Genomic DNA, 22,191 nt, shown 5'->3' with positions numbered 1-22,191 from the left:
GACTGCACAGAGCACTGAGTGCACAGACTACTGCACAGAGCGCACAGCACTGAGTGCACAGACTGACCACACACAGCACTGAGTGCACAGACTGACCACACAAAGCACTGAGTGCACAAACTGACCACACACAGCACTGAGTGCACAGAGCACTGAGTGCACAGAGCACTGAGTGCACAGAGCGCACAGCACCGATTGCTGCACCGCAGCCCCTGAGCCGCGCCCTGAGACGGTCCCCCCCGGCGCCGCGGCCCTGACACTCACACGGGGGGGGACGGGGGGGGTATAGGCCGCAGCCACACGAGAACAAAACGGCAAAAGCAAAACACCGGGACCGAGGGGGGAGCGGGGATTGGGCGATGGAGAAGCGTTTGTTTTGGATTTGAATCCCCGCCACTGAAAACTGCTGATCTGCTTTCGAGGCCATTGCAACCCCTTCCCCCCCCCACACACACACCCCACACCCCCCCTTCCCCCTCCCCCCCCACACCCTCCCCTCCCCCCCCACACACACACACCCCCACACCCCCCCTCCCCCCCACACACACACCCCCACCCCTTCCCCCCCCCACACCCCCCCTCCCCCCACACCCCCCCTCCCCCCACACCCCCCTCCCCCCACACCCTCCCCTCCCCCCCTCCACACCCCCCCCTCCCCCACCACACACCCTCCCCTCCCCCCCTCCCCTCCCACACCCTCCCCCCCCACACCCCCCCCCCGCGCCCCCCTCCCTCCCCCCCACACCCCCCTCCCCCCCCACACCCCCCTCCCCCCCACACCCCCCCCACACCCCCCCCCGCGCCCCCCCCCCCCCCCCCCCCCCCCCCCCCCCCCCCGCGCCCCCCCCACAACCCCCGCGCTCACAGGAGAGTGGAATGTTCCCAGTGAGAAGCCACTTCCGTGTTGACCCCCTCCCCCCCACCGCCCCTCCCCCCGGGACCGCCCCTCCCCCCCCACCGCCCTTCCCCCCCGGCACCGCCCCTCCCCCCCCGGTACCGCCCCCACACCCCACACCCACACAGCCAGAGACTGACGGAGCGCTGCTATGGCTTATCCTGGATACGGTGGGGTATGTAGCTCTGCACTCATAGCAAACACCCACCGACCCGACCCGACCCGACAGCAGCTCCCGCGGTACTGTAGAGAGAGGGAGAGAGGGGGAGAGAGAGGGAGGGGAGGGAGAGAGAGAGAGAGAGAGAGGGGGGGAGGAGAGGAAGAGAGAGAGAGAGAGAAGGGGGGAGAGAGGGGGGGGGGAGAGGAAGAGAGAGAGAGAGAGAAGGGGGAGAGAGAGAGGGGGGGGGAGAGAGGGGGGGGGAGAGAGAGAGGGGAACGGGGGAGAGAGAGGGGGGGGAGGAGAGAGAGAGAGAAGGGGGGAGAGAGGGGGAGAGGGAGAGAGAGAGAGAGAAGGGGGGAGAGAGGGGGAGAGAGAGAGAGAGAGAAGGTGGGAGAGAGAGAGGGGGGGGGAGAGAGGGGGGGGAGAGGAAGAGAGAGAGAGAGAGAAGGGGAGAGGGGAAGGGAGAGAGAGAGAGAAGGGGGGAGAGAGAGAGGGGGGGGGAGGAATGGAGAGAGAGAGAGGGGGGAGAGAGGGAGGGAGAGGGGGAGAGAGGGAGGGAGAGGGGGGAGAGAGGGAGGGAGAGAGGGGGGGAGAGAGGGAGGGAGAGAGGGAGGAGAGAGGAAGAGAGAGAGAGAGGGAAGGGGGGAGAGAGAGGGGGGGGAGGAAGAGAGAGAGAGGGGGGGGAGAGAGAGGGGAGGAGGGGGGGGAGAGAGAGGGAGAGAGGGGGGGGAGAGAGAGGGAGAGGGGGAGAGAGAGGGAGAGAGAGAGGGGGAGAGAGAGAGGGAGAGGGGGGGAGAGAGAGGAGAGGGGGAGAGAGAGGGGGAGAGAGGGAGAGAGGGGGGGAGAGAGAGAGAGAGGAGGGAGAGGGGGTCTCTGCACATCTCCAGATGCACCGAGAAATCTCTGTTCTGTTTACCCCCACCATCCCCCCCCACCGTCCCCCCCCACCGTCCCCCCCCCCCCCCCTCCCTCTCCTCCCCCCCCACCCCTTTTCCCCCTCCCCCCTCCCCCCCCCACCCCTCTCCCCCCTCCCCACCCCGTTTTTTTGTGGGGGCCGCATTTCCGCGTATTTTATTCCAGTCGCTGCATTTTTTTTTTGCTCGTGTCAGAAAAGTCGTTGTGCAACGCCGCCCATTCCGGGCGCCACTCATCAACTGTAACCGAAGCACATCGTGTATTCCGGGGGTGGGGGGCGGCTTTGGTCAGACATAACCTGCGTGTGTGAGGTGACGGGGCCTCCTGACTGAATTTCCCCCCCACTTTTCTTTGCAGGACCCTGTGGGTAGCCTTTGGGTGTTGCATCATTTTTTTTGTAGGTTCATGAAGGCTCTGAATGATTAAAAAGGCAAACAACAAAAGACGAGCTTTGTGATATCTCATCACTGATGTGCTTAGTTTGCTCATCTTGCTGTGCATCAGCAGGACCTGGAAAGGCAGACTAGTCACTGGGGGTTGTGAGTCATCCCACTCCGCTTCCATTAACCCCGCAAGTCATAGCTCTGAAGGATAATAATCATAACAATAATCATAATAATCCTTGCATTTGATATAGCGCTTTTCACGTCGGGAGGACGTCCCGAAGCGCTTCACAGAACACACTGTACAGTGAATTGACTGTATATTTGTGGGCGAACGCGGCAGCCAATTGCGCACAGCAGTGCCCCACAAACAGTCGTAGATTGAAAATGACCAATTTATTATTGTTTTGGGTTTTGGAGGGATTATTATTAGGCGTGTGGAGTAAGGAAACTTGCCCAAGGTTTCGCCCTCTGCCTGGAATTGAACTCAGGTCTCTCACTTGCAAAGCGAGTGCTCTAACCACTGAGCTACAGGACTCCACCCCTAAGGGACAAGCAGCGGGAAAGCTTTTCAGACAGCAGTATCAATGGCAAGCTGCATGGTTTTTAGCTGGTTAGACTCGGGCAGTACCCCAACACACACTGTGGTGTCCCCGAGCCTTGGCTCCTGCCATCCTGCACCTAATATTTTCTGGAATTAGGTAAGCAGGACGCGTCCCTCCAGGGAGAGAGCATAGAGGCTAAATTTGCAGGGATGTGGTGGAAGAAGATAGTGTCAATTCATTCAAATAAAAATTGGATAGATTTATTTTGGAAAATAATATTTTGGGATACAGTATGTAAGTAATTTGAAATGTGACAAGTGTAGCGTGCTTGAAAGTACTAGGCAACTTTGAATCCAAGGTTTGCAAACCTTTCCACTGTGATAATAGACTAATCCATACAGAATTAATTGCTAATAACATCTCCATTATTGTAGCATGGTAGAGGGCAGACTAAATGTACCTTGGCCTTTTTTGTCTAGGAATTCCTATGTTACTATGTAATGCACACGTGGGAACTTGGATGAACATGAAGAGGTCATACAGACCATCAAACCTGTTCCACACCCATTAGTTTACTTTATCTGCATCCATCTAGGTTCTCCTCGACCTGGAATTGCTTGAGGCTGAAAGTAGGTGCCAAAAATGGGACATTTTTCAATACTTAAAATCCCTTATCTAGAGGAGTGCAAATGAATGTGCAAAAAGATACAGTGTTAAGAATATTTGATTACTTCATTTGCAATGTTGTTACCTTAGTCATGATATTCTGCATGTGCTTTCTGGGGGTAATAATCCTTTCAAAACAATTGTTCACTCAATCCGTAACTGCTTGTGGGACACTGCTGTGCGCAGTTGGCTGCCACGTTTCGCCCACAAAATATACATTAAATTAACTTTACAGTATATTCTGTGAAACCCTTTGAGATGTCTTGAAGATGTAATAAGGTGCTATATCAAATGCAAGAATTATTATTATTGTTAAAAACCTACAGTTGGATATCTAGGTTTTCATTTGATTGTTAGTATTTCAGTAAGTATAGCATAAACCGAGTAAAACAATGAACACTATGATAGATTTGTGTCCAAGCTTATATCTGAAAATAACCTTTTTGAGCTACATAATACAATGGTGTAGTTGGGGTTAAGGCACTTTATCAAAGCTTTGTTCTGCATCTAACCTCGCTTCACTTAAACTTTGAGTACTTGACACTGATTCTGAGAGCCCAAAATGAGGACAGTGTTCCATTTCCCAGTACAAATATCCATCATCTCCATACGCACAATAGTTAAGGGACAAAATGTGTTTAGGTTTTGTGAATATATCTAAGTCAAGAGGCCATTCCTTTAAATTGTATGTTAAAATAGGTTCACCCTAGAAAAGTTAACATCTGTTTCTAATCTCTGTCATTTTTTAGAATACTTTGGGCGTTTTATACTTGACTTTAAGAAATGGTGTCGTGAATTACTTCATAGCTTTTAGTGCCATAGTGAATGACTGTTGACCAAAAAGATGGTAGTTAAAAGTATAGTTGTATCTGTCCCACAAATATTTGTGTGGATTCTAAAATTTTGACACTTGTTGAAAATATTTTGCTACACACAGCATTTGCAGTAGGAAGGATTAAACACGATGCCAAAATATAAAGGTTACATATTATCTAAGGCTGAACATATCAAATAATGTTACAATGTTGGTAAATGACTGTTATGAGAATGCTGTATACAGATTTTTCTAAATCCATATACTACTTAGGTGTCACCTCCTACACAGAGTGAAGGAGTGACTTTATTGTTTTTGGAGGTCTTTAGGAAGGATATTAGTTTATCGTACTGCCTTAGTTGCTTGATACTGACAATTGGTTTCTTTGCAAAAATAAATCCATCAGTTTAACAGGTGGTTGGTGATATGGGCAGTGCTGTTCAGAACTTGTTGGTAATATTGTGAACAAAGACTGAGTAGATTGCATGGGAAACCTTCCATTATGTAATATATTATATATATATGCATAATATATATGTACAAATAATTCTTCCTCGTATAAATTCATGGACAAACCAAGGTTCAGCCTGTTAATTTAGGTTTTTTGACATATCGCATTCAGCCTTTAGCACCTATTGTGTGTATGGAATAGGTTCCATCATCTGCAACCAGGGCTCCCTCTGCCTCCTCATCCTCCTTGACTTCTCTGTTGCCTTCGACACCGTTGACCACTCTATCCTCATCCACCGCCTCTTCTCTCACTTCAACCTTCACGGTTCTGTCCTTGAATGGTTCAGATTGTACCTCTCACACCTGCACTTCATCTCCACAAAAGGTTTCTCCTCTAGCCCCCGACATGAAAGGCGCTATACACATGTAATTTTGTTGTTGTAGAGGGTGGCAATTTAAGATAGCTAGCAAATGGGGAAAGTAGGAGAATTGTTTTCCATTCCCAGGATCATTGCTGGAATTTAACCAGCTAAAACAATATAGCTAGCCATTAAGAGCATTGTCTGGCAAGCTTCCTGCTGCTTATCCTGCTATCCATTGTTAGAGCTTTGGATTGCAGAGTTAACATGAGCTAAGTGGGAAGAGTCCCACTAACCCTGTTTGAGGGATGCTGCTGTGTGCAGATTTGCTGGTCCGTCTGCTTCCGAATACAGTTACGACATTATACAGCAGTTATCTGGCAATCGCTGGGAGAGGTTTCACCAGTGTTAGGTATTGATATCATTAAAGCTATGACGGTGTTGTTGAAAATTCTGTCGTGATGAAAGGCACTGTTTGTATTACCAGTTCCAGTAATTCTTTAAAACTGTAGCTGGGTGTAAGCATATCTTATTTATTCATAAGCATTAGTAAATATGTGCCATCAGTTATGGGCACGACCTCAATAATGGTTTGGCCACCTCCTCTTTCTGATCTATATGCTCTCTCTTGGGGATGTCATCCGCAAACATGGGGTACACTTCCACATGTACGCGGATGACACCCGACTCTATTTTCCCACCTCACATTGCGACCCCCAGTCCCCTGATATTCTGCCAGCCTGCCTGTCTGACATCAGGGGCTGAATGAGCGCAAATTTCCTTCAGCTGAATGTTGATAAGACGGAAGCCTTTGATTACCTTCTTTCCCCCTCCCACTGACTCAGCCCTGGGATCCATTACTGAGAAGCGCTCTGAGACTCTGTCCGGCATGGAGGGCACAATATAAATCCAAGTTGGTATTGTTGTTGTAATGTTATCAGTTGTATTAAGTGAAAGTGAGACCCTTCACCGTGAAGACTATCTCTAAAGGGGTTGCTCCACAAAGTGTTTCCTCACCATCTAACTACTTGCAGAAATGTGAGCTGACAATTTGAACAGGAAGCTTTGTGGCTGAAGTTTCACTTCTTTTAAGCCAGAATTTTTATACCACATTACGGTTTACAAGTAACAAGTCATTGTGGCTTAGCTGTTTCGTATCTGGAATGGAATATATTCCGTAAAAGTAAGCAGCGGTACCAATAATGATTATTACTTCAATTTAAATAAGACTTAATTTAGTAAAGCATCTTTCACATCGGGAGGATGTGAAAAGTGATTCACAGGATATACTGTAAAGTGGAGTAACTGTGTTTTGTGGCCAACACAGCAGAGGAGTAAGTGCATATGCGTCTTGAAACTAAAAGTTACTTGCATGATGGTATATCTCAATCATTTTTATTTTCTTTATTTTAAAAAAAACAAATCTCTGTTCCTTAGGTAACAAATCTTTTCCCTCCTGAGAAGAGAAATGAGATATAAGATGAATGATTTGCCCCAGGGCCATTACATTGTGTGCCATTACAATCTGGTTATTCGTAACTGCTTGATGCTGGTGTGGTTTGAGCTCCCCTTTAGACTGTTTTCTTGGTTACAATCGATAATTCCCCTTAACTTCTTCAAATGGGGAATTACAAATGGAGATGATCCAATATTTTGCAGTTCTGAGGTACACCAATGTATCAAGCTGCTCTGCCACAGTACCAGTGGTAAACTCAGGCTATTAACAACAACAACAACAAGATTCCATTTATAGAGCGCCTTTCACGTTGGGAGGACGTCCCAAGGCGCTGGCAATGTATTCTGAGGATAACCCCATTATAATGTAGTGTGGTCTGTGTCCATAAACACAAACACCACACCCCCATCAGTTTAAAAAAAAACAACGGTCACTTTCCAGGCCATCAGATGGCCACTGACATCACTTTCTGCCCATTGCTCACCTTATGCTGGTGTAACTTCCTGCATGCTATGTGTATTTTTTTCCCCCTTTGATACATGGCCTCTAATATAGTTGAGGCAAGGATACTGGACTCGTTTAAAACTGCTTGCTGCTGTAATTGGAAGATGGTAGGCTTGATATTCTGTAAAAATTCTAATCAATTGGCTGAAGACCTCATCGTTAATATGAGGTCTAGAGGCATTATGGCTGGGTCTTCAATGGAATCAGAGTACTTTGAGCAGCAGATTACCAATTTTTCATTCGAATTACAATAATGTTGGTAAGCTCTTAGAGACGCTACCTCCGGGAATGGCACTATATGCAAGTTGTTGTTCTTGTATCAGTTAATGTTCCCACCACCCACTGTGTAATGAAATTCCGCTTAAGCTCCCTTTTAGAGCTGTTACTAGGTATTTTGTATTTATGCCTTCTTGCTATGTGCTCACCAACAAGTGGATATAGTTTAATTTGTCCACCCCCTTCAGAACTTTAAACATCTCTAGTGGGTTTCCTCTCAATGGTCACTAGATAATGTTGGGAACACCCAAGGTCTATGTGCCCCAATTGAAAGGATCAATAAATGGGTGAGTTTGCTGCTGTGCTTGCCAGTCTCCTCTGCAGAAGGTGACTGGAGGGGTTTCCTTTCCTCTACAGATTAACTAGTTTAGATGAAGAATCTGCTGCCCTTTTCTGCTACTTTATACATATTTGTTGGCTGGTTAACGCTGTAATCACTATTTATAGAAAATGATAGGTTTATTTTTGTTTGGGCTATTTTTTCTATGTGTTAAAATTAGAGCGAAGCTAGGAAAAGTAGATCAAGAAAACATTTTGTCAAAATGTTGTGAATGTAAGACCATACATACAGAATTGATTTTAGCCACTTTAATAACATAGTACTTAACCAAAAAGGTCCACCCTGTCTGGGCCTGCTTTGTAAACATTGCACTCATTCAAAAACCTCAAAAGAGTGAGGCTATATGGATGTACCATACAACCGTAGAATCTTTTGATACCAATACCAAGCCAGAACTATCCAGGATTTGGGTACAGTGAAATTTGGTCAATTGAATATTGGAAAATGAAATGCAATAGACAGTTGATTTAATAGAATTTAGAAATCCAAAGCCATTTGGATGCATAATCTAAGAATATAGATAGTTAATTGAATATCAGATATACAAATCATTTGGTTATTCAAATATTTTTTTCCATGACCATTTGTATAAAAACATTTAATCTGAATCCAAATAAATGCATAATCACAAATCATTACCTTCTACAGTCCAACACGCATGCCGTTAGCCCGGATATATGAATAGTGGAATACATGTGTTTCGTGGACTGGAAATGAGGTACACTTCTGACTCTAATATTGACATCTATAGCACACAAGCACAGAAGATTTCGTGACAACTTACAGTGTTCCAGCAAACGTTTGCTTGAGTGATTGTTGGCTTCCTGTGCACGTGACCAGCAGACTGGAAGTAAAAGCAGCAGTAAGCTAATGAGCTGACCCAACAGTCCTTTTTGTAGCAAGCCCCAGTTCTGAGTTTATGAACCCAACCAACAGTGTTTTACCAGGGTTGGCCCGTAGCTGCTCTTGTGAAAAGTGTCATTGAAAAATCTAATTTCATTTTGTTGATCTTTTAGCAATTTCCACAATATGGCTGTGCACCAGGAGGTGCTCCAGGGGCCCCTGGGGGTGCTGGTTACCAACAATACCAAGCACAATCAATGGACCACCTCTATGGATATTTTGCAGGAGTGGCTGGTCATGTAAGTCTGATTATATTTTGTGAGTGAGTTTTAAAGCCTGTAAAGATGTTCATGTACAAAAGAAGAATAACCTAGATTTGTTTAAAAAGAAACTTACTTCAAAAATCATGACATTCAAGTTTCGGGTTTAATTAGCAATTAATTACAAATGGTGGACAATTTGCCCTTCAATTCTATATTAGCCCTTGTATATTTGCATACATTTGTTGGTGTCCGATATTGGGTGCAATCCTCCCAACACTCACGTAATAACTAGTAACATTTCACCTTAGTCATAATTGTGATGTAGGCTTTTCAATATGACACTGCCCTAACCATTCCCTCCACTCAGCAAACTGAAGTGTGCTCCATGCCCCCCACCCAATCTGCCCTACCATGGATGGGTGCATTTTTAGCCATTCTGTCCCTGGTCTCTGGAATTCTATCCTGGAGTCCCTTTGACTTGCATCCTTCCATCCTGTCTTCAGAATTCACTTTGCAAAGAAAAATTACATTTGTATAGCGCCTTTCACGTTGGGAGGATGTTCCAAAGCGCTGGAGAGTCAGGGATCTGGACCTGAGACTTGGGGGCGAGGTTTAGGATCAGGAGGGCGGAGGGCAGGAATGGTAGGAGGGTGGCCGAAGGTGTGGTTGAAGAGGAGGATCTTAAGACATGCCTTGAAGGAGATAACAGAGGGGGCAAGATGAAGGAAAGGCTCGAGGACTTCTAGAAATAGTTAATAAATAAAATGCTAAACTTGCTAAAAATGCTCCAAGATCATTGGTCCAGAAAGCAATTCAGGTGCAGCACTCAATTCATATGTAACATTGGCAGACCAGATTTGTGTTAAGTGATTAGGAACTAAATGTCATTCCTAAGATACTCCTAACGTCAGATCTACAATGTGTCAAAGCCCCTCCTAAAACCAGTTGAATAATGTGCAGCCGTTCATGAATTTACATCTTGCATTCATTTAGATTCCAACAAAACTGGTCAAAGGTCAATACAGAACAAAAAAGGTTCTCCATCTAATGAAGGAAGGGAGTGATCAGTTATTGGCAACCATATTACATTGTCAGAAGTGCTGACTTTCGACTGAAATGTTACACCAAAGTCCTATTTGTTCTTAGTTGTGTAGCTTAGTCTTGCAAGCGAGAGGACCTGGGTTCGATTCCCGGGCAGGGCCAAATGTTGTGCAAGTTTCCTTACTCCACACGCCTGTTTATCTAGCAGTAAGTAGGAACCCAATTATTAATCGATTGTCGGATCGCTTTTCCGGGGGTAATCCCTACAAAAAAATAATAATTTGGTCACTTAATCCACGACTGTTTGTGGGACACTGCTGTGCGCAATCGGTTGCCACGTTTCACCCACAAAATATACGATCAATTCACTTTACAGTATATTTTGTGCGGCGCTTTAAGACATCTCGAAGATATGATGAGGCGCTACATACAATCCCTATGAATTACTTGGCAAGCATCTTGACACATTGTTTCCGCCAACAGTCACAAAAAACACGTCAAAGAGTTCTAATATATCAGCCCAGGTGACTTACTTTTTCTGTACTCAGATGGTAATTAACAACTGGAACAGGTTGCCAAGGAGTCCTGTAGCTCAGTGGTTAGAGCACTCGCCTTGCAAGTGAGACACCTGGGTTCAATTCCAGGCAGGGCAAAATCTTGGGCAAGTTTCCTTACTCCACACGCCTAATAAAATCCCTCCAAAACAAAACAATAATAAATTGGTCATTTTCAATCCACGACTGTTTGTGGGACACTGCTGTGCGCAATTGGCTGCCGCGTTCGCCCACAAATATATGGTCAATTCACTTTACAGCATATTCTGTGAAGCGCTTTGAGACGTCGAGAAGACATGAAAAGCGTTATATCAAATGCAAGGATTATTACTATTAACACAAAAAATATTTTTTTTTAATCTCTAGATGCTAAATGGCTTTCAGGTTTTCTTTTAACATATATGTTCATGCAATTTTCTGTTTCCTAAAAAACTTGTACTAGTATTACTTTGAAAGCAGTGTGGCAGAGGCGGGGAGGCAACCCTTGCCCCCATGAAAATATTTACGGCCCTCGATTCTTAACTTGCTGATGTTTCACTATTAAACTGCAACATGGATTCTGCATGCGTACATTTCATCAGGGGGCATCGCTTGTTTTTCTTACTCCAGCAGCTGTCAATCAAGCCAGAGACAGTCCAGGCCCCAGGCTGCCCTACTGTTGGCAAGAATGAGAAATGTTGCGCTTCTCTATTGGCGGTCTTCTCCTGACCATCATTGCTCTCCCAGCTCGGGACTCTGAGCTAAAGCCTATTTAAAGGGACAGGCACCAATTCACAACAATGTTTTTCTTGCATCAATATCAGGAGCCTAGATATATATATATATACCAGCCCTGAGTTGTTTTGTTCATCCTATCCCAAGTGCAATTTTCACTTCAAAGACGATTTTTAACAAGCTAAAGGGATTTGTAGTAGTAAAGGAAGGGCTTACTTGTAAGGAAACTATGTATTTATTATTTAACTAATGATGAAATAATGCTAAATTTGGATGTTAAGCAGTTGTTTCCTTTATTACAGAGAGCATTGAACCACCAACACTATTTGCACTAATGGTATACTTACACCAAGTTTTGTTTTTTAGGATGGCCAGATAGACTCTCAGGAGCTCCAGTCATGTCTTACTCAGGCTGGCATCAGCGGCAGTTACAAACGTGAGTTAGCAAACATTTGACACTTTGGCTAAGATCACTACTTTAGAATTCTCTTCTGCTCGGTGTGATTTCAGGTCTAATCTGAAATAGTTTCTGTGGAATACCAGTGGTGGAAGCTTCACACTGCTTTTATCTTTGAACTGTTTCCAGATATAAAAGATATGGGCCTTTGTCTGTTGTATTTCATTGAAAGACGAGGTGAGGACAATGCCAGAGTTGTTGGAACAACCATGGAAACACTCCGGCATTGCTATTGACATTCACAATACAAATTCTTTCTTCCTGTGCTCATGATAACCAGTCATAGATTTAGTTGCCTTTAGCAACACCCTGTTGGGATGCTTAATATGCAGATATATCAGCCCTACAAAACAAGAATTGTGCAAAGATGACCTTTGTAATTTTTAAAATGAGCCAATCGTGAGTTTTACAGTATTGAGTGTTTATTCACTCTGACCCTACCATTTAAACATTGTGTAATTTTTTTTGTAGTCCAAATGCATGCTGTCATCTGGATGCATATTTTCTTACTGGTTCACAGTGTCTGGGAGGGACATCTATTTCATTAAAATAAATGGGTTGATTCATACTTTGTCCTTACTTGCCAGGAAATCATTCAGGGACTAAAGCAAACACAGCTGTGGATTTTGCGATTAAATTTATTGGACATTACAAAATTCTTCATGATGTGTTTTTTAGAATTACTACATTTAGAAAATATGAATTGTCAAGACCAAGGAATGAAATCCACCTGCTTACATAGCCTTACATTTCAGATTTCAGTTTAGAGGAACTAAATTTCTGAGAGTACTGTTTGGTGGAATGGTTTTATGATGCCATACTGGATTAAACTACTGTGGAAAGATGTACAATAGTGCCAATTGCATGATTTTAAAACCTCTAGAAGAGAGATACAATTAAACACCATATAACTGCATGTTAATTATCTGCATGTCTGCTTACCCACATTGGGGCGTCGATGCATAATTATAGAGAAGCTTCAATGTGGTTCTATCCACGTGGGTGAGGTTACCAGATATGTGTTTTTTTCCTGAGCAGCACATCTGCGAATCAGCAGCAAAAGGTAAGTTTGTTAATTTGTTGGTTAGAGTGAAGGGTAAGAGGAAGTGGGGATAGAGAGAGAGAGACAGGCAGACATTTGTATTTTGTCTGATCTGATATTTTCAATGTTTCCTCATTCACAGTGTGACCTGTTCCATTTGGTGCAGATTTCAGGTTCTCCACTGTAGCGTGATAGAGTATTGTGCAGTATCATGGAATTGTGGAAGACTGATTTTCTGTCTCCCTCTCCCTTCACTGATTTACTGATCTCTTAGACACTCCCACGAAACCTCTGAACAGCCAGGTATCTCCTCACAGAGGGACGGGGGAGGTCACCAGCATTCTCTTGTGCGCCTAACAAAGAGGGGGATGTATTTAAATAAAATGAGCAATGAGTATGCATGATTAAATATTTAAGTTACGATTTATGAATTCAATATCAAAATGTTTATTCCTACACGTGTGACTTTTTTTACGATTTTCTTACACAGCATTCTGTCTGGAGACCTGTAAGCTGATGATTTCCATGCTGGATGTATCCTTTTTCAAACAATAAATCTTTGGTACAGAATTCTGCTGATAATAAACAGCAACAGGCACGTGTATTACAAGTGTGAACATTCTCTGAGGAGAAAATAGTTGATGGACTATCCTTTCATGCTTCACTACAGTAGATAATGTAATGGGACATTGCACAAGTTGTTTTCATGATTTAAAGTTTTCTTTGTGTCCTTCAGTGAGGTTTTTCTTTGCTTTCCCTCCTGAGTCCCTATGTGCATATTTTTCTGTGTTCCTATTTCTCTAGTTATTTGTAATCCTTGGTTCACAATGTAATGCAAGAACTTAAACCTACTTCAATCAAGTAAGCAATAATTAGTCCAGAGTCGATCTAAATTTCCATTGCCTCAGTACAGTTTAGTGTAACAGACATGCCTGATAAATAGTGATCTTCCTGTTTATCTATTTTTCTATTTCCTGTTGCATTTTGCCTTTGATTCACTAGCACTAGTGTAACTGTGCTTATTCCTGTCATTTAAGACTGGAAGTGGCTAGAGTAGGTGGCGAAAAGCAAGAAAATATAAGGAGCTGTGTAAGTTGGTTGAGGAATTTTTTACCACTAGCTGAAAATATAGGCAGAAAATTCACATTGATTTGACAATATTAAAATGCAAGTTTTTTTTCACTGCTAAATCTGGCCTCTGTTGATATTATGTTGGCTGCAAACATTTAATTAAAAAACGGGGAGTGACAGTAAAAGTACAGCAGACTAAAATGTGCGAAAAGAACGGTAAACCCAGGTAATATACAATGCCCAAGATGCATGTTTCATTCTGTCACTGATTTTCAAATATCAAATCAAAAGCAATTTCTGCAAAATGTTCCTCCCAAGTTAATCAACTAAGCCTGACTCAGTTGGTAGCACTCTCACCTCTGAGTCAGAAGGTTGCAGGTTCAAGCCCCTGTTGGAACTTTGAACTCACGGTCTAAGGCTGACACTCCATCGCAGTGCGGGGAGAGTGCTGCCTTGTTGGAGTGTTGTCCTTTGGAAGAGATGTTAAACTGTAATTTTCTTTCAAGCATTATTGTGATTTTGCAGGTTTAGTTCTGCTGGTCTATCATTCTCGTGGAAGGCACCTATAAAGCAATTTGAATTCTTAATGCTTATTAACAGTGCGATTGTTCTGGAACAATGGGCTTTTCAGAATTCAAAGAGCTCTGGACAGCGCTCAATGCCTGGCGCCAGAACTTTGCTACTTTTGATAGGGATAGGAGTGGCACCGTTGACCCCCAGGAACTACAACAAGCTATTTCTTCCATGGGTAAATTATGTTTGTCCCAATCGATTAAATTGCGCGTGTTTGTGCATGTGTTTTTCTTCCCTCTTAAAGTTGGGACATCCTCCTGATGTGAAAGGCGCTAATACAAATATAATGCTGTTGTTGAACATTCGTGTTCAAATCCCTTCACTCTCTGGCACCTCCCTACCTCTCCAATCTCCTCATTTCCCAATCCACCACCCGGTGCCTCCGCTCGACTGGCACTGGCCTCCTGCTTGTCCCTTGCACCCTCTGCCCCACCATCGCAGGTCGCCCTTTCAGCCAATATTCCCCGAAACTCTGAAATATTCTCCCTCAATCCCTCCACCTTGCCCCCTCTCCCCTTTTTCAAGTCCCGCCTGAAAACCTTCTTCTTCAACCGTGCTTACAGACACCTCTCACCCCACCAACCCCCGGCTCGGAGTCAAGCTCCGCCACTGTTAAGCGCTCTGAGACATTACCCTGCGTGGAGGGTACTATGTAGGTGCAAGTTGTTGTTGTTGGATTGCCAAAATATTGTAACTTAAGAATACTTTTTTTTGGTTACTTGTTTAATATTATGCTGTTGGTCTTTGCCTTCTAATTCTACCTGCTTAAAATCTCATTTCAAAACCTCACATAATATAAGAGCATAAGAAATGCGAGACAAAAAAAGACCAAGGGCTTTAGTTCGTGTCCAAAACGTTTTCTCACACCTTTTCCTTTTTCATGACTTTAACTACCAATGACATCTTTAAACCACCTCTGCTGCACAGCTACTGATTGCAATCCCAATGCTTTTTCTGAATCCCGGGATTTGGGAATTTTAATGCGCCAAATCTCGGGACCCTGAGACGCTAAATCTTACCTAGTGGAACACCAGGGAACTTAGCAAAGAGCACCAGTGCTGCCCAGAACCTCTCCCCGAACCACTCACTGACTCGCCTCCTTCCCTGCCTACCTCAGCAACACAGCGTCTGATAACAAGGGCTGACCGAGATGGGAGTTAGTGATGGGCAGATTTATCGACAAGAAGAGAAAGTGGTACAAGAAGAGAGAGTGACAGAAAAATGTCACTGGTGCATACGTATACTGAGAGAGAAAAGGGGGACGTGACGCAGGACTGGAAGAGTTAGTGACACAAGCATAGAGAGAGATGCGTACAGAAAGATAGACGTATATTCACAGAAAATGATCGAGGTTCATTTTTGTTAATATTTTGTTTTTGTTAATATTTTTTAATACAATCCTGGAATTCTCTTCTATAAATCCTGGGATTTTGGGAGCACTGTTATCAAAAAGAATCACAGGATTCTGGGATCAGGATTCCTTGGATTGCAGCCCTTATGCACGGCACTCTGATGACATCCATTTTTTGAAACATTGCATTTTGAAATGCTTAAGTTTTTTTTAAAAAACTGACTAAGTATTACCTGCTGTTTACCACTGAGGGTCCACTGTAGAACTTAATACAACATTTCTGAGATAATGTTTAAAGGAGCAACATAACCTAATTAAAATCACTAAAATTTGATACCCAAGCAACTTACATCTGAAGGGTTCTCTCTATATATTTTCTATACATTCTATTCCCTATATTGCAATTCTATAAATCTTACCAATGGTATCAAATGCACCTGGATGTGTTACTGCCATTTCCTTCTCTTTCCCTCCCCGTTGCTCAAAGTATCAAGCACTAAAGCAATACATGTGATTTTTTCATACAAATGAGTTTTTGTTTATATGTATTAAAATGTATTTTGTTTTAACAGTCTATCCCTTTCATTTGTTAGGATACAGATTGTCTCCTCAGGGTATGAATGCAATAGTAAAGCGATACAGCACTGCTGGGAAGATCTCATTTGATGATTATGTGGCCTGCTTTGTGAGACTCCGAACTCTCACAGGTAGATAGATACATGAATCTAAATGTCATTATGTTTTCAAAAACAGTATTTTTTATTTAGTGCCTTTCACATGAGTCTGAGTGGAAACCTGAATTGATAAAGTAAGGAGAAGGTAGCCAAAAGCACAGTTGAAGAGAGCTTTTCAGGCAGGGAGAGTGAAGTGGATGGGTTTCAGAAGAGAGTTTCAGAGAATGGAGACAAAGTGGCACGAACAGACAAGGGACATGAAAGGAGCCAGCGGTAAGGTGGGACCACACCATGAAGGCATTTGAATGTGAGGATAAAGATCTGAAAGTCAATCCCTGGGGGTCGGGAGCCAACAACATGGGGATGATTGGCCCAAGGAGCTTGTTGAAGGAGAGAAGATGCTATGCACAGGAATGCCGTTGATATCACTTCACAAAATAAATGACAACGGCATTTCTGTGCATAATGTGCTTACAACACCTAGGAAGTGTTGCCAGAAGTGACTTGGTAACCCCAAAAGAACTGACGAGTAGTTGTTTTAAGCATGCCTCATTATAACATAGAGCATTAATTTATCTACTCATACCTCCTCAATATAACATGATTGGCCTATATATATTCTGGATACAATTGTTCTGCAATACTTTGTGAAAACACACTTGAATATCCAGGGCTTGGTATTCACTTTGATTGAAATGGAGACATGTAAACAGCTGCTACTGAAGCTCTGCACCCTCAGCTGGTGGTAACACAAATAGACTCAGTGGGTTGTGATGTGTGTCTGACCTGTGGGGAGGATGATGGTGGCAGTGCTCTCACACTTTAATGCTGAGTTGCGCTGGTCACCAAGAGGCTTGCAAGGATTTCCTGGTACCTACTATCCAATCCACCGAGAGAGGATTCAAACCTTTGCTTGTTAGATGTCAAATGACTAACTTGCGACTCTTCTCATTGGGGGCAAGGTGGTGAGAGAGGTAGGTAGGGCCTCTTTGGAGCTGAATTGGCTCTGAAGTGATGTGCTTGGTAACAGAATGCTGAAATAGTCTACCCTCTGTGTCTTTGGTCCTGTTTCTGAGACAGGTGGGTTTGCAGTATTACAAGATACAGCCAGCCTGGCATTGCAGCAGATGGGACTTGGAAAGCCAGACCATCACTGAGGGGCAGGGGTTCTTCGCACTTAGCTTTTATTAAAATTACAAGAACATCTAACTAAGCTGCACAATCATCAGGCAGTTCACTTGATAGTGTTCACAATCAGCCTCCTTGCCAGAAAAATAGAAATTTCCGTTCCGGAGTGTAGCATGCAAATGTAGCTCTCTATCTGGATGCTCTTAAGCATGGCTTTTGGTTTCTATGTGTGTCAGATATGCGGCTGACGAAACACAAAGTACTTTTTTGCCATAAATTCTACTTTTTTTCTTTTCAGATGCCTTCAGAAGAAGAGATGCTTCCCAACAAGGGGTTGTTAATTTTGCATATGATGATGTGAGTACAGATGAGTACTTCTTTACATTTGTGTACTTATTTTAATAGACTACTTCCTCTACGTAAGGAAACGGAGAGTAGAATGGTTAACCAATCATCCTCCTTCTCCTGCCTCCATCCCCTTGCCCCACCTCTTGAGCTGAAACATAAAAACATTATTCAAGTCATGGCCAACCTTCTCTAAAATTATAGGATGCCCTCTGTATAATTTGCCTCCCATTATTGTGCTTCAGTGTCTATTGGTGTGCTTCAGTTTGCAATACTGTAGCTTTGTAGCATTGTTTCACCCGACCATCCAGATTATGTCATAGAAATCAACAAGCTTTCTGCAAGCGTGTGCAGTGATGTCTGTCACCAGTCATGTTATCAATGATTTTGAGACTCGGAAGTGCTGACCAGTAGCCACTGATATCTTATGGGTACCAAATACTACCTTATAACAGGTTTGTCCTTTATTTAGGAATGTGGAAGCAGCTTATCGTAGCGCTTAACAATGGTATAGCCTGAGCCCGAGCCAGGGGGAAGGGGAAGGTGACCATAGGCGCAGTCAAAAAGGAAGGTCTTCAGATGCGACCTGAAGATGGGGAAGGAGGGGGTGAGGCGAAGGGGTTGTTGGAGGGAATTCCAAAGTTTCGGGGTGTAGTGGCTGAAGGCACGGCCACCAATGGTGGAGCAGAGGATTCAGGGGGACACGGAGGAGGCCGAACCCAGTAGAGCGGAGGCAGCGGGTCTGCTGTGGGGAGAGAGGAGGTCAGAGAGATTGGGGTGTGCCAAGGAATGGAGGGATTTAAACACTAGAGTGAGGATTTTGAAGTCGATCTGCTCTGCGACAGGGAGCCAGTGGAGTTTGGCAGGGACTGGAGTAATTGGGGCACGAAGTTTGGTGCGGGTGAGAATGCGAGCGGCGGAGTTTTGAATGAGCTGGATTTTGTGAATAGTGGAGGAGGGGAGACCGGTGAGGAGGGTGTTAGAGTAGTCCAGCTGAGAGGTGACAAAGGCATGGACAAGGGTTTTGGCAGTTTTTGGGATGAGGTACTGTTGGAGATAGGCAATGTGGCAGAGATGGAAGAAAGCGGTGCTGGTCAGGGACCGAATGTGGGGGAGGAAGGATAATTGGGGAGCAAACCTGACTCCAAAGTTGCGCACAGGATCGGAGCGTTTTAAGGACAGGTCGGGTAGGTTGAGGAGGTTGGAACATTTCTAGTACATTTCTAGAAGGAAAATTACTAGCAGTGACCATTAGGTGTTTCCTTCTGTTATTTTGAAAGAAAGTTTAAACTCTCAAATATATTAAATGAGCATTTGTGAAACATTTTTCCCACTTATGAGAGACTGTCTAGTTAAATCAAATTTTTTAAAAAAAAAACACTGGCAGTATTCTGTTTATTTAAGTTTCACCAAAAAAAGATTAAATTAAAAACTTAGGTGCACTTCATTAATAAAAACATTTTTTGCCTTTCAGTTCGTAGCATGCTCTGAGTCAGAAGGTTGTGCATTCAAGCTCCATGCTAAGACTTTAAACTCACAATCTAAGCTAACGCAATGTAATGCGGGGAGAGACTAAATTGTTGTAGGTGCTGTCCTTCAAATGAGACATTAAATCAATGTCCTCTCTGCTGGTTCTGATGGACATTAAATATCCCATGGCACTGTTCAATAAGAGTAGGGAATTTCTTCCAGTGCCCTGGCTGACAATCCGCCAGCTAAAATTGGTCATTCACTTTACGTCTGATTGTGGGACATTGCTGTGTGCAAATTGACTGCCGTGTTCACCTACAAAATAATCACTTCACTCTACAATATAGGCGGGTGGCTAGGGCTAATGCTTCCCCCACTCCCTCAAATCTACCTACAGCTCACTTCTTTAAGGGGAGCTGGGAGAGGAGAGCCCTGAACTGTGAGGACCACATCCAGTCCTCTGAACAGCCACAGCCTGCGGTCCACTTTTGGTCCGCTGGCTTGCTCAATGGGGCCTATATACACTCAAATACAGAAATTAAATATGTGAGTGAATCAAAAATAGGATTATTGTTGATGTGGCACATCATCAGAACATCTCAAAGCAGTTGCCTGTGGAGTGTATTTTGCATTGTATTTTTCTGGGCAAGTAAATAAGTACACTTGTTTCAGGTGAAATTTGCCCTTCTCAGCAGAGAGCCTTAGCTGCTTAAGTAGTGAAAATTCACTAAAATAAAAGTTGGAGTGGAGTCTGTCACAATAATTTCTAAATAATATATTTTTTAAAAATCATACAATGCCTGGTTTCATTCTTTTTGTCATAGTAATATCCTGATCTGATGGGGTGAAGTGGCTGGAAAAGGTCTAGGTCAATTGTGATGAATGATGTAACTATAAGATGACGTAACAGTCATTCATTCCACTTACTTATGATTACCAAATTTAGTTCCTTCAAGTTTTCTCCCACCCCACACCACTTATAAGAGGATTGATTCTCACTTCATGTTTGAATAAAAACATTCAGAAAAGACGAAATTATTTTTTTTTAAATAAAATCTATACATGATGTATAAACTAGCTGAATTTACCAACGGAAATACTATTATGGCATTTGGATGGCCAGGTGACAAAATGCCATGTTATGATCACTTTTCGGGGTAATCCTTAAATAAAATTAATAATAATAATTTCGTCACTCAATCTATGACTGTTTGTGGAACACTGCTGTGCGAATCAGTTACCACGTTTTACCCACAAAATATACAGTCCATTCACTTTACACTATATTCTGTGAAGCGCTTTGAGATGTCTCAAACATGTGATACGGCGCTATACCAAATGCAAGGATTATTTTTAAAATATATTGTAATGACTCCATCAGAGATTGGTTAAAACTGGTATGCAGATCTTATGTATAAATATATAAATTAAAACAAATATCGACATGGATGCTACAGTGAGTGTCTCAAAGGCAGTTATTAACTTGATGTTAATGTGCATTTAGACAACTGAATCTAACCCTTTTGAAGAAAGATTGCTTTTAATTTTTTTTAATCTAACTTGCAGTTTAGTACATGTAGTTAAGCCTTCCAAGACGCATGACGTTTCAGTATAGGAACACTTAAAAAATCGTTGAAGCCATTATTTTGGCTACATTGTACTTACAATGTTAAGACCTGTATAACAAGCATTATCATTGCTGTTTTATAAATTTGTATAAAATGCAAGCTATAACATTCACATGTTTTTCTAATTTCTTTCAGTTCATCATATGTACCATGTGCATCTAGTTGAAACCGGACAGTTGACTTTTTTTTCCTCCAAAAGAACCTAACTCTGCAATCCATTCACTGTCTATTAGCCTGCTCTTTATATGCAGTTATGTAATACATATATAGAGAAATATGCATGGTTGGTATGTATCCAAATGTTGATGATTCCATTATGTTTCATTAAAGCCAATATTGTGAAATTGTTAGCCTTTTAATATCTAATAACACAATTTTTGTACTAAATTGTCAATGGTGAGGATACTACTTTTGTTAAATGTTTTACAAGCTTGTAAAAACACCAAAACAAATATAGGTTCCATAATTTTATTTCATTAAAATACACGAGTTATACTAATTTTGTGTGTATGGCTTTTTTTAAAAAACAATTAATGAAAGATGACTCTCGGAGGGAAGTAAAGATGACACAATAAAATAAAATGCCCTTTATAATAATAATAATGCTTACATTTTGTATTCAGTACTACCCCATTATCTGCATATGTTGGCAAAAATCCACTCAAAAGTCCAATAGATCCCAATCCTTGCCAGGTTTCCTATTGAACAACGGATTGATTTCAAGATCCCCAAATGCACCTTATGCCCTGGCACCTGCCTATCGTTCACCCATAAAATAGTCACTCCACTTTACAATATATTCTGTGAAGCACTTAACAATGTGACAAGGTGCTATATCAAATGCAATGATTATTATTATTACCTCTCTGACCTACTTGCACCCCACTCCTCCCTCTACCTCCTTTGCTCAGTTGGCTTCAGCTTCCTGCATGTCCCTCTTCCCCTCTGCTCCACTGTTGGTGGCTATTTTCAGCCACGAAGCACCACAAATATGGACCTCCCTGTCTAAATCCCTTCAGCTTGCTCCCAATTTGCCTGACTTGAGATCGCATCTGAACCATGTATATGGTCGCCTCCCCACCCAACCTCAGTGTCAAGCTCTTATCATTAAGTTCTCTGAGATACTACCCTGCATAAACAGCACTAGATAAATGTAAGTTAAATTTTTTTTTGCTGGCGTAAGAGGTTGGCTGAAATGAAGTAATGGAAGAAAAACATATTCACTTTACAATGGTATCATGTAATTGATGTCAAGTGTATTGACTGTATTTGTA

The 22,191-nt window shown here is 42.9% G+C and overlaps 1 protein-coding gene across 1 annotated transcript; it reads left to right on the top strand.

The window, feature by feature from the left end:
* Positions 1-1,029: 1,029 nt before the first annotated feature.
* Positions 1,030-21,414, top strand: LOC103190440 (sorcin-like). Its single transcript, NM_001292710.1, is given in 8 exon segments — positions 1,030-1,070; positions 8,780-8,905; positions 11,545-11,614; positions 13,168-13,211; positions 14,349-14,496; positions 16,266-16,379; positions 17,773-17,831; positions 21,053-21,414. Coding segments are annotated over 8 exon segments (612 nt in total). The 5' UTR covers positions 1,030-1,046; the 3' UTR covers positions 21,080-21,414.
* The last annotated feature ends 777 nt before the right edge of the window (positions 21,415-22,191 follow it).

This window comes from Callorhinchus milii, unplaced genomic scaffold (genome assembly GCF_018977255.1).
Source record: "Callorhinchus milii isolate IMCB2004 unplaced genomic scaffold, IMCB_Cmil_1.0 Scaffold2, whole genome shotgun sequence".
Taxonomy (NCBI): domain Eukaryota; kingdom Metazoa; phylum Chordata; class Chondrichthyes; order Chimaeriformes; family Callorhinchidae; genus Callorhinchus; species Callorhinchus milii.
Note: the sequence above shows the minus strand (reverse complement) of the source record. Positions and strands in the feature narration are given on the sequence as shown.